The sequence below is a fragment of the Gracilinanus agilis genome, chromosome 4, assembly GCF_016433145.1.
Source record: "Gracilinanus agilis isolate LMUSP501 chromosome 4, AgileGrace, whole genome shotgun sequence".
In the NCBI taxonomy this organism is placed as follows: Eukaryota; Metazoa; Chordata; class Mammalia; order Didelphimorphia; family Didelphidae; genus Gracilinanus; species Gracilinanus agilis.
In genome coordinates, this window is record NC_058133.1 from 448,628,328 (window position 1) to 448,640,778 (window position 12,451).

Genomic DNA, 12,451 nt, shown 5'->3' on the forward strand with positions numbered 1-12,451 from the left:
TTTCAGACTTGTCTGGATGCCTAGAGAATTTATATAAAGGCAAGAGGGAGGAGAAAGGAGCAAGGAACTGGGGGGCAAAGGATGCATCCAGAAATTCATCCGTCTAAAGATAAAGATCATCAAACTATTTTAAGAGAGCTTTTTTTCCCCTATAGCAGTGATGGCGAACCTATGGCACAGGTGCCAAAGATGGCATGCAGAACACTCTCTGTGGGCACTCAGTCACCCTCCCTCTTTACCTCTCCCACCCAGTTCATTATTAGAAAGGCAGAGAGACTCCAGAGGAGCTACTCTCCTCCCACCTTCCACCCCTGCCTGATGACATTTTTTCACATCACCCATCCTCTGATCAGCAGCCCAACAGGAGCACACAGGCTGCAGGACTGGAGGGGATTGGACCACTCAGGCTATTCTCCACCCTTTCTCTACACTTGCTGAAGACATTCCTCACCTCACCCACCCCTCCATCCAACAGCCCAATGGGAGCACTTTCTCTTTCCCTGTGTGGGGTAAAGGGGGTGTAGCAGAGTATACCCAGCATGAGGAGGGAGGGGCATGGCACATGGTCTAGGGGGTGGTGGTGGGATGGAGGCAGGCCCTGTACTCCATCTCTAAAAGGTTCACCATCACTATCCTATGGCCTCTATTATCTGAGGAGCAAATATTAGGCTGACAAAGAGTAATGATGGACAACTGGGTAAAGGGCAAGTCAGTGGAGAATACAGAGGATATCATCTATGGAAGATGACTTGAAGGGAACCAGGGATGAAGGCATTAATAAATATTCCCACTGAGGAAGGGAGTTTTGTCATTCAGTTATTTTTGACTCTTTAGGACTATTTGTTTGCTTGTTTGTTTTTGGCAAAGATATAGGAGTGCTTTATTTTTCTTTTCCTTCTCCAGCTCATTTTACAGATGAGGAAACTGAGGCAAACTGGGTTAGGGTCCTACAGCTGACTCCTGGCCAGGCACTCTATCCACTGAGCTACTTAGCTGCTGCATTTAAATACCTATTTAGATGATGACATTATTTTTGTTGTTGTTCAGTGGTGTCTGACTCTTTACTACCCCATTTAAAGTTTTCTTGGCAAAGATACAAAATAGCATCATGAAAAAGCCTGAAGCTTGGGGCAGTGCCTCCCCACTCCCAGATAAGCAGAGCCCAACTTTAACATAAAGTTCAAAGTCAAGAAATAGCCCAGGAAATGTGCAAACAACAAAAAAAGAACTTGATTACAAAAAACTACTTTGATAATAGGGAAGACCAAAAACATAAACTCAGAAAACAGTAACATGAAAACAGCAAAGCTTCAAAGATTAACACCCAATAATAATTCCCACGAGAATTAAAGAAAGAGATAAATACTAGAGAAAATTTTGGGAAAAGAAATGAAAGTGATACAAGAAAATTATGAAGAGAGAATTAATAGCTTAGTAAAAGAGGCACAAAAAATACTAAAGAAAATAACCTGTTAAAGAGGTATGTATAGTCTAGTGGAGTAAGAGTGCCTTACTTGAATATAGAGGACCTTAATGCATGACCCATTACTGACACTTTATAAACCTTGAAATTCTATTAAAATGCTATTATTAATGTTGGGGAAGCTAGGTGCAGTGGATAAAGTGTCTGTTGGAGTCAGGAAAACTCATCTTCCTGAGTTCAAATCTGGCCTCAGATACTTAATAGCTGTATGATCCTGGGCAAGTCACAACCCTGTTTGCCACTAGTTCCTCATCTGTAAAATGAACAGGAGAAGGAAAAGGCAAACCACTCCAGTATCTTTGCACAGTCCAATGGACTAAAAAAAGACTGCTGCACTTGAATACAGAGGATCTAAATCTAAATCTAAAAACACATTATTGACACTTTATAAACCTCAAAGCAATATAAAATTGTTATTATTATTATTTTTGTTGTTACCAGTGGGAACTTCAGACTTGCCACTTAACCTCTCGGCTTTTGTTTTCTCATTATAAAACATATGTACAACATGGTTTCTTTGTTAAAGTATAAGCACCTTGAGGGTAGGGCTTATTTTTCTTTTGCCCAGTGTGGAATACACTGCTAAATAAATGTTTGTTGATTGATGAAGTATCTAGAATTGATTGCCTCTAAGAAACCTATTTCCAAATATCTTGTGGGGATATACTCTGGACCTCAGTTTCAAATAAGATAATGTGCAAAGTGCTTTTAAATAGACTAGGTAAATGTTAGCTATTATTTTCTCATTTGTAAAACACAGAAGTTGGACTGGGTAATGTCCTATATGGCCAAATGAAATTATATATGAAATACTTTGCAAGCCTTAAAGTATTTTCTAAGTGCTAGCTATTATCTGCAATTCTAAATCCTGCCAACTCAGTGAACTCTATGTACTTGTGTGTAGGAGAGACTCATACTTCATTTCACCAAGCCATCCTTAACCTGCTAGTCACACACCCCTCTGACACCTTTATCGGAAGGCAGGTCGCAACTGAGATACCAACATCGTGGCATTAAGTGATACAGTGCAGTGGATAGAGAGAGGGGACAGCATCAGGTAGTTATGAGTTCAAATACAACCTCTGACACTAGCTACAGCCCTGGACAAGTCACTTTAACCTCTTTCAGCCTCTGTTTCCTTGTCTGAAAAATTATAGCAACTATCTCTCGAGGTTGTTGAGAGAATAACATGATGTATAATATTTGTAAAGTGCTTTGCAAAACCTTAAAGTGCTACATTAATGTTAGCTATAATTGTCCCGAATATGGTTGGAATGCAGCCACGGGTATTTCCATTCATGTCTCTCAGGTGCAAAGACCTGTCTCATCCGGTCCCTTCCCCTATACCCACTCTAATGTCCCCATTGGAGCAGACACAGTCTTCTTTACTCAATTCTGAGGCAGCTCCCCTCCAGTTGGGACACACGCCAGGCCCCGCCCCCACGCCAGCATAAAGCCCCGCCTCCCCTGGCGCAGGCCCCGCCCCTACGGCGCAGGGCCCTGGGCAGCTCCGGCTCCCCCCTTCCTACCCCTTCCTCCTCTTTTCCGTCCCAGGGCGCAGACGCGCCACAGACCGGGCCGGAAGTCGCGGTGTCCCGGGGTGTGCTTGTGTGTTTGTGTGTGTGTGTGTTGTGCGCGCGCGTGTGTTTAAGAGAGGTAATCTCTGAGGGGTCCTGGCAGGTCTGGGCTGAGCGGTCGCCGCAGCTTCCGCCACCGCCTCAGCAGAGGAGGAGAGGAGGGGAGCGGGCCCGCCGCCCGGGGCGAAGATGCTACCCCTCTCCATCAAGGACGATGAATACAAACCCCCCAAGTTCAACCTGGTCCGCAAGATCTCGGGCTGGTTCAGGTGAGGAGGATTGGGGGGGTCCGCCGGGGGAGGAGGGAAAGAGGTGGCCTGATTCCGGATCCTTCATCCTCCCGGGGGGCCGGCCTGACCTCCCTGGGCTGCACGGGCCCCTCCTCGAGCTCCCGCGTCCAGCGCCAGCTCCTCTGAGCCGGACTTGGCTCTCTGTGTCTGTGCCTTGTCCAGGTCCATCCTGTCAGACAAGACATCCCGGAACCTGTTCCTGTTCCTGTGCCTGAACCTCTCCTTCGCCTTCGTGGAACTGCTCTACGGCATCTGGAGCAACTGGTAACCGGCTGCGGTGGGGCTGGGCTGGGCTGGGTTGGGCGGGGCGAGCGCCCACTGTGCCACGTAGCGCCTCTTCCCAGGCTCCTGCTGCTGCTGCTGCTGCTGCTGCTGCTCCTGCTCCTCCTACCTCTACCCCCAACCGAACCCCTACCTGCCTCCCCATCCCCACGGCCCTCTCTCGAGATTAAGGCCACTGCGGGCGTAGAGAATGCCCCTGTCATTCATCAGTGGCGGCCCCCTCCTCTCCTAGATGGGTGGAGAGTGTCGCCCCTTCCGCCCCTAGCTCTGCCCACTCTCCTTCCAGGGATTGGAAGGGGCCTTTCATTCCCACCCATCTTTGCCAGTTTTCTGATGTGGTAGGGGTAACGTTTGGGTGGATGGGCAGGAAGAAGAATGACTCTTTCTTCAACTTGACCCCATGAGTTTAGAATTTAGTGAGGGATACTTTTGAGGTTACCTCCTCTGTCTGCTTTTAAGAATGGAAATGGGGAAGGGAGCTTAAAAAGGTTAGGTGTAGGTCTTTTTCTCTTCCTCTTTGCCTATGTTTCCTTTAGCCTAGCCAGGAAGGGTTTGTTGTGACATTGATTTCTCTCCCTGGTGCTGAGATTAGTTGTGCTTTTTTCCCCCTTCAATCTTCAGGATCTGATTTGTCTTTTTAACTGTCTAACCCAGGTGAGGTTGCTCTTCAGTGGGGGAAGTTTAGAAGAAGTTGTGTCTTTAGTGAAGGAGGGAGATGCCAATACAAAGGGTTTTTCTCCTTCCTGACAAAGGCCTTTAAGAAGTTCAGGTCCTGTTGGGTTGTCAAGAGCTGAAGTAGGCTAGGTGTAGTTTTGGCGACAGATCTTTATGCTTTATTTCCCCCATTATTAAATATATTTTGACTTCTGTTACAAAGGTGCCTTTGATCTCTGATGAAATTGAGAAGTTAATGGTGCCAACTTTTAAGAAATGCCCTGTTCTAGAGGAAAAAAAATAGCCTGGAAACATGGAACCTCTTTGAGTGATTGAAATTGTTTAACTTTTTTTTTTGATCTTGAAAAAGTAAAAATTTTAAAATATTATAGTTTCTAAAAGCACCTTTCTGCTTGTACTTGACATTTGTCATGACTTGCAAAGTCATCATGCTGTACTAATCATTCATTAAAATGCATTAGGATTTTTTCTTTTTATTATATCATACCATACAGAAAAAGGTTCAGTCTTGATTATACATAATTGGATATATTGCAAACGCTTTTCAATATAGCTTTAATAATTACATCAACGCATAAATCTGAATGGAAATGACTTGTTCAAGACAATGCCTGATTGAGCTTAGAACTTCCCTTCTTCTGCTGATGGCCTTAGTGCTGTGTTTTTCCAGTCATTCCAGTTCAAAAGCATAGAGTCATCCTTGAATTTTCTTTCCTTAGGCACGCTTATCTAGTCAGTTGTCAAGACTTGTTGATCTTCCTTCCTTATTTCTCATATCGATTTTCTAAATCTCACACAATCTCTACCTTAATTCATATCCTTATAACCTTTCACTTGGACTATTGCAATATTTTCCTAATTGGGCTCCTTGCTTCTAGTCTCTCCCTCTCTAATCTATCTCCCATTTAACCTTTAAATTAATATTAAAACCTGAGACTCAAAAATTTACTATAGCTTCATATTGTCTTTTGGAAAAAATACAAAATCCTCAACTTGACATTTAAAGTTCTCCTCAATCTGGCACCCATCTGTCTTTCCACTTTCAGTTCCTAGTATTCCTCTTTCCATACTCCATTCTAGGCAAACTAATCTGCTAGCTGTTCTTGTACTAAAAGCCCATCTCCCATCCCAGCACCTTTGCTTGCTACCTCTTTGTTCTAATGTTCTCCTAGCTACATCTTTTTTAACTTCTATCAAAATACAGATCATATGCTACTTTCTATTAGAGGCTTTTCTGATCCCTTCAGTTCTTAGCACCCTCTCATTCTGTGGAAATTACTTTGTGTATCCTTTATATTCCTATAACATGCTTATATCTCCTTTGCTTCCTTCCTTCTCCTCCTTTCTCCCCCAAGCTCTTTGAGGGCAAAAATTGATTTGTTGTATATAGTAGGCTAATTAATATAGACTTGTTGAATTGCAGGACATTCTTATAGTGCCTAGGATGCTTATCTTGCTTAATAATTGATTGCTGTAGCATAGTCTAGTGGAAAGATTTTTGAATTTTCAGTCAAAGGACTTCAGTTTGAATCCTACTTTTACTGCTATTACCTTTGTGATCCTGACTAATGCACTTGGCCTCTCTGGGCCCAGTTCCTTCATCTGTAAAAGGGATTAGACTAGATCTCTAAGGACCCTTACACTTTTAAATTGTATTACAATATGATTGGGGTTTCCTGGATAGTATGATTGGTTATGGTAATGTAGCATGAAAACCTCATTGATATGGCATTTTTTTCCCTTATATAGCATGCATTCTTTCTACTCTTGCCTTTATAGAAATCCTATAGATCTTAGAAAGTAAGATAGCATAATGTAATGGATAGGATGGAATTGGAATCAGAGACCTAGCTTTGAATCCCTCCCAGCCATTGATACTTACTAGTTGTATGATCCCAGGCAAGTCACTTAACCTCTCTGATCCTCAATTCCTAATCTGAAAATTAGCAATAATAATACTAGCATTGTAGCTGCTGTAATGTATATAAGAGAACTGATTTTTAAGCCCAGAAGATTTAAGTCCCACCTTTGAATTGTGTGACTCTGGGGTAAATCTTTTAAAGGCTCATTGTCCCTAGGTACTTCTCCAAGAGTCCTCTTGCTGAACACCTTGCCAGTAAAATTACAGCTCTGCAGAACAAACAAATCAAAAAAAACTACTTGGACTAGCTACCTCACAGTAGTGTGGAACCAGATTGCTACTGAGGTCAAGTAGTGAACCAATCAATGAACATTTATCAAGTTCCTATCATGTACCGGGCACTATGCTAAACATTAAGGATATAAAAAGAGGTAGATGGCAGACTCTTTCTTCATGGAGCTCATTATGTAATGAGAGAGACATCCCACAAGTAAGTAAGTACAAATAAACTATACAGGGTAAAACGTAAATAAATCAGAGAGGGAAGGCACTAAAATTAAGAACGGTTGGGAAAGATTTTCTATAAAAGATTGGATTTTAGTTGGGACTTAAGGGAGGCCAGTGAGGCCAGTAGGTGGAAATGAGGAGGGAGAGCATTCTAGGCATTAGAAATAGCCAAAGAAAATTCCTGGAGTATAGAAATGGCATTTTTGCAACAGCCAGAGGCCAGTGGTAGTGGAGTCAACTCTGAAATTCTGTGATTTTAGTTTCAATTCTGATGCTGACTGTGTTTACTTGGTCAAGTCATTTAACCTAGACTTTGCTTTCCTTGTCTATAAAATGGAATTTTTGATCCTTGCTCTTTGTACTTTATAGAGTTGTTCTGAGTATTTCAATGAAGTAATGAATGAAAGAAAGCATATTATTAAGTGCTTGCAAAGCTCCAGATACTATGATAAGCACCAGAGATTAAAATAGAAAAAAGAAAGTCTCTGCCCTTGAGGAGTTTATATTCTAATGGGAAAGTCATTACATATGAAATATCTCAGGAAAAGGAAATTATAGCCTTGGAGGTCACAGGGTTATAATGAAGCCTTGGAACATTTGAATGATAGGTCCTTTTCTGAAGTGGAAGTGTTAATTTGACTTCTGTTTCCAGGGCCAGTGGTGGAAAATGGAGTGGTATGGTATGAAAATGTCTAGAGATCAGCAGTATGGTAGCTTCAGAGAGATCTGTTCTAGAGAGCTTTCCTCAGTTAGGAGTAGAGCTCAAGAGTGGTCAACAGGGAAAAAGATTGAAATAAAGATGAATACAAAGTTTTTCAACCACATAAATATGAATTTTTGTTGTTCTGAAGAAGGGCTCATAGAAAAAGTACCTAGTTGCTCTGATGGCAACACATGCTAATATCTTCCTTTGATTTTTGTCCATAGTCACATTGTAAGAGGGGAAAAACCAAAACTTCATTGCATGATATTTTGGAGTAAATGCAGAGAGAGGAGATAATAGACCTATGGCAGAACTTTTTATTTTTATATATATATATGATAACTCTTTACCTTCCTTCACCTCAAACATTCCAACTACTCCTGTTAGAAAAACCCACTTAACTTCTAAACTACACACACACATACACATGCACCTCTGAACCCAAACTTCCAGAGAGGATAGGGTTTATGCATATGATCACTTTCTCCTTTTCCATTTCTGGTTCAAAGGACTTTTTTTACCTGTTAATTCATAGGCTTAGTTTCATCACTATGTAATATATTTACATTTTCGTTGATAAGAAACACTAATACTTTAAGGAACACAAAATTTATTTAAATTTAAGTAGGTTAAGATTGACCACCATCCTGGTTCAAACCTTTATTACTTCTGGCTTGGGCTATTGCAGTAATCTTTAATTAGTTACTCTGGCTCAAGTATGTTCTTACTCTACTTCATCTGTCTCTCAGATACCCAAGTGGTTTCTCCCATGCTCATAATGTTCTTCTTCCTTACCTGCACCTCTTCATTTTCCTGGCTTCCTTAAAGATTCACTTCAAAATCACCCTTCTAAAGGAGATTGTCCTGAGTCCCTTAGTTGCTAGCGCCTTTTCCTTTGAGATTATCTTTTACGTATTATCTATATGTTTTATATACCCCAGTTATTTACATTGTTCTCCTAATTCAAAGTTGACTCCTGGTGGCAAAGGATTGTTTTTACCTTTGCACCCCCAACATTTAGCACAGTACCTGGCACATAGTGCTTTAATAAATATATTTTGATTAACTGTCTAAACAAGGGATATGACTCCTCTTACATGATAAGCCTAATATAATTCCCTAGAGATGAACTTTTTTAGCAAAGTAAATGTTTGCAAAAATCTGGAAATAGGAGGGAGGGATTTTAATATTGTAATATTGAATAGTAATGGTGATAATAATGTTCTGTTTCAGAAGGAAATTCATCTAATAACCACACCATATCCAATCTAATATAGTTTAAGTGATGATACAGATGGAAGCTACTCATTGTTGCCCTTAAATCCACGAAAACCAAAAAATTTGGATTTTTACCTTGTAAGGATTGGGGATAGAGCTACTAAGGGCATGACACAACTATACTCACTCCTGCTTTAAGAAAGATTATTTTGTATGTTTGTGGAATATAGATTAAGGGAAATGATTAGAAGCAGGGGCATCAGTTAGTAAGTTGTTACGGTAGTGTAGGTGAGAAGTGATGAGAACCTGAATTAGCATGGTGGCTTATGTGAATGGAGAGGAGATTAATAGGAGAGATGTCATGTCATGGAGGTATATTAGATGAATTGGCAGTTCACTGGATATAGGGAGCTGGGGGAGAGGAAAGAGTTAATGATAGCAGAAATTATACACCTGGGTACTTTAGCAACAAATAATTTTCTATTCTGATAATTTCCACTACATTTTAAACACTCTAAAAACTCTCTTAAGTAGTTTTCCTATATACTGAGTTGTATGTGTCCAAGTCTTCTGAGATTTTTCCAAAATCCACATGCTATCTTATAGAATAATAGTATTCTATAAAATTCATGTGCTGTAGCTTGTTCAGTCATTCCTCAATTGTTGAGTAACCTCTCAGTTTCTACTTCTTTATTACCACAAAAATTTGTTAGAAGTTTGTCAAGTTCTTTTTCTCTTTTTTGGGGTTTTTTTCATATATGCATGCAGTATTTCTGGGTCAGAGGGTATGAACAATTTAATCATTTGTGGGGGAAGAGGGAGGTTGTAGTTCTAAATTGCTTTCCAGAATGACCAGATCAGTTTGCAGTTCCACCAACAATGCATTAGCTTTCCTGTTTTCCCACATCCCCTCCTGCATTCATTTTTTTTTTTTTTAACAAACTTGGCAAGGGAAATGTTTATGCAGAAAATTTCCCAGATTTCCTGCTTCTCTTCTAATTTTAGCCACATTAATTTTTGTTTATTCGAGAGCATTTTAATTTTATGTAATCAAACTTGCCCATTTTACTTCTGATTATAAACTCTTCCCAGTCCTTATGTGTGACAGATAGTTTCTTCCATGTTTCTCTATTTTTTTTGTTACTCTTTATGTCTAAATCATGTTTCCATTTGTCTTGTTAAAAATTGTGAGACGTTGTTCTATTTATAGTTTCTGTCAGACTATTTTACAGAGTTTTTTTAAACAGTTTTTGTCGAAGAAGAGGTCTTATCCAATAGGTGGCATCTTTGGTTTTATTAAATAACAGACTGCTGTGCTTATTTGGTTCTATCTACTGTATACCTATTGTGTTCCTCTCATCAACTCCTCTATATCTAACCCTGTACTAAATTATTTTGTTGTTTATGGATTTGTAGTATATAGTTTGATATCTGGTATTAATATTCTCCTGTCTCCTCCTTTATTGTTTCTCTTGATATTCTTGATCTTTTGTTTCTCCATACTAATTTTGTTATAATTTTTTCTAGTTCTATAAAATAATCCTTGATAATTTGATTTGATTGGCATCAAATAATTAAGTTAATTTAGGTGCTACTGTCATTTATTATATTGGTTTAGTCTACCCCTAAATAATTAATATTTCTGCTATTATTTAGATGTCTTTATTTGTGTGAAGAGTATTTTGTAATTATGTTCATATGGTTTTTATATGTGTCTTGGCAGGAAGAATCCCAAGTATTTTATATTTTCTATAGTTATTTTAAATGGAATTTCTCTTTCCTGCATGCTGAATTTTTTAGTAATATGTAGAAATAAGTGATTTGTGTGAGTTGATTTTATATCCTGCAACTTTGCTGCAGTTAATTATTTCATTTGGATTTTTAATTGAGTGTCTAGGGTTTTCCAAGTAAGCTATTATATATTCAGAAAGTGATAATTTTGTTTGTTCTTAGCTTTTACTTATTCCTTAAATTGCTTTTTTTCTTGTCTTATTGCTATAGCTAGCATAATGGACATAACATTCCAGGAGGAAATTCATCTAATAACGACACCATATCCATACTAATATAGTTTAAATGATGATACAGTATCAATCATATTTAAACTTATGGAACTATAAGCCTTCAAGTCAGACTTACTCAAAATGGTTTGTTGGTAGGAAACTGGGAGTCAGTGATTCACAAGTTTGCAAACTTGTATGTTTGAATAATCTCTAAATCATGATATCCTACTGATCTGTGGCACTTTCATATATTGCAATGTAGGAAGAATGCAATGCCATTTTGTTTTGGATGAATGAATAGATAGATCTTCCTTTTTTCTCTTCAAGAGCTCTGTATTTTAAAGAATTTTATTTTTAATGTATCTTTAATTTTTGGTTTGCCTTTACATTTCCTCATGTGGTCCTCCATGCCTAGAATTCTCTTGCCCTACATCTCTCCACACTTTAAGGGCCAGCTCAGGTACGACTTTCTCCATGAAATCTCTAGAAATTAATATCCCTTCCTGAGAACTCATTTTCCTTGTGCCTCTCTTGTTCCCTTCATGCAAATGTCTATTACAGTTATTCTTACACATATTATATCTTCTCAGTTTAAGTTGCTTAAGGTTAAGGACTATGTCAGCCATCTTCATTTTTCTTAATACCTAGCAAATAGTAACCTTGTATATAGCTGATGCATTTTTGGTGTGTGTGGTGCAACAGTTCTAGGAATTTAGAGAAGTAAGAGATTTTTATGACTTAAATTTAGTCAACAAGCATTTACTAAGTACTTACTATGTGCCAGTTACTGTGCATAGAGATTATAAAGAAGTGCAAAAATAATTATACTTCTTTGAAGAATCTCACAGTGTTAATGGGAGAGACAAAATGTAAACAGCTATATGCAAACATGGTATATACAGTATAAACTGGGGAAAGTCTCAGAGAGAAGGCCCCAGGGTTAAGGAAGACTGGGAAAATTTTTTTGCAGAAGGTAGCACTTAGTTGAGATTTGAAGAAGGCCAGGGAAGTCAAGAAGCAGAGATGGGGAAGGAGAGAGTTCTAGGCATGGGGGACAATTTTGAGCTGAGCAGAGAATGGTGTGGAGTGAGTAGAGACTTGAGGCAAGATGACCAGCAGCAAACTTTTCCCATAATCTAGGCATGAGGTAATAATAGCCTGTACCAGGGTGGTAGCAGTGTCAGAAGGAAAAAAGAGGTGCATAGGAGAGATACTGCAAAAGTAAACCTGATAGAACTTGCCTGCTGACTGAATATTGGAAGTGAGAGAGAATGAATTAAATTTAACTTTTTAACATTTGTTTTTTAAGATTTTGAGTTCTAGATTCCCCCTTCTCCCCACCCCTGCTCCTTATCCCTTTCTTGAGAAGGCAATCAATTTGATATAGATTATATATGTGTAGACATGTAAGACATTTCCATATTAATTATGTTGCAAAAGAAATCACAAACTAAAAAATAGAATAATAATAAAAAAGTAGGCCTCAGCATGCATTCATACATTTTCAGTTATTTCTCTGGAGGTGATTAGTGTTTTTCGTCATGATTCCTTCAGAGTTATTTTAGATTATTGTATTGTTGAGAACAGTTAAGTCATTCACAGTTGATCATGATAAAATGTTGCTATTATTAGGTACAGTGATTTCTTCATTCTGCTATTTTAACCTGGCATAAGTTCATGTAAGTCTTTCTAGGCTTTTTTTTTTTTTTTTTTTTTTTTAATTCTTACCTTATGTCTTAGAATCAGTACTTAGTGCCCACCCATTAGCAATTATTATTTCTCCAGTTGTTCCTGGATCTGATTTTATTTGTGTGAAAATTGTTTTATAATTGTGTTCATATGGTTCTCGAGG

At 38.9% G+C, this 12,451-nt stretch overlaps 1 protein-coding gene across 1 annotated transcript in view; it reads left to right on the forward strand.

Moving 5' to 3' along the window:
- The first annotated feature begins 3,125 nt into the window (after positions 1–3,125).
- The window catches only part of SLC30A7 (solute carrier family 30 member 7), a 75,578-nt gene continuing 66,252 nt past the window's right edge, over positions 3,126–12,451 (forward strand). Inside the window, exons 1-2 of the mRNA XM_044672155.1 lie at positions 3,126–3,329; positions 3,513–3,614. Coding sequence (XP_044528090.1) covers positions 3,250–3,329; positions 3,513–3,614 — 182 coding nt within the window. The 5' untranslated portion in view covers positions 3,126–3,249. The remainder of the gene's footprint in view (positions 3,330–3,512; positions 3,615–12,451) is intronic.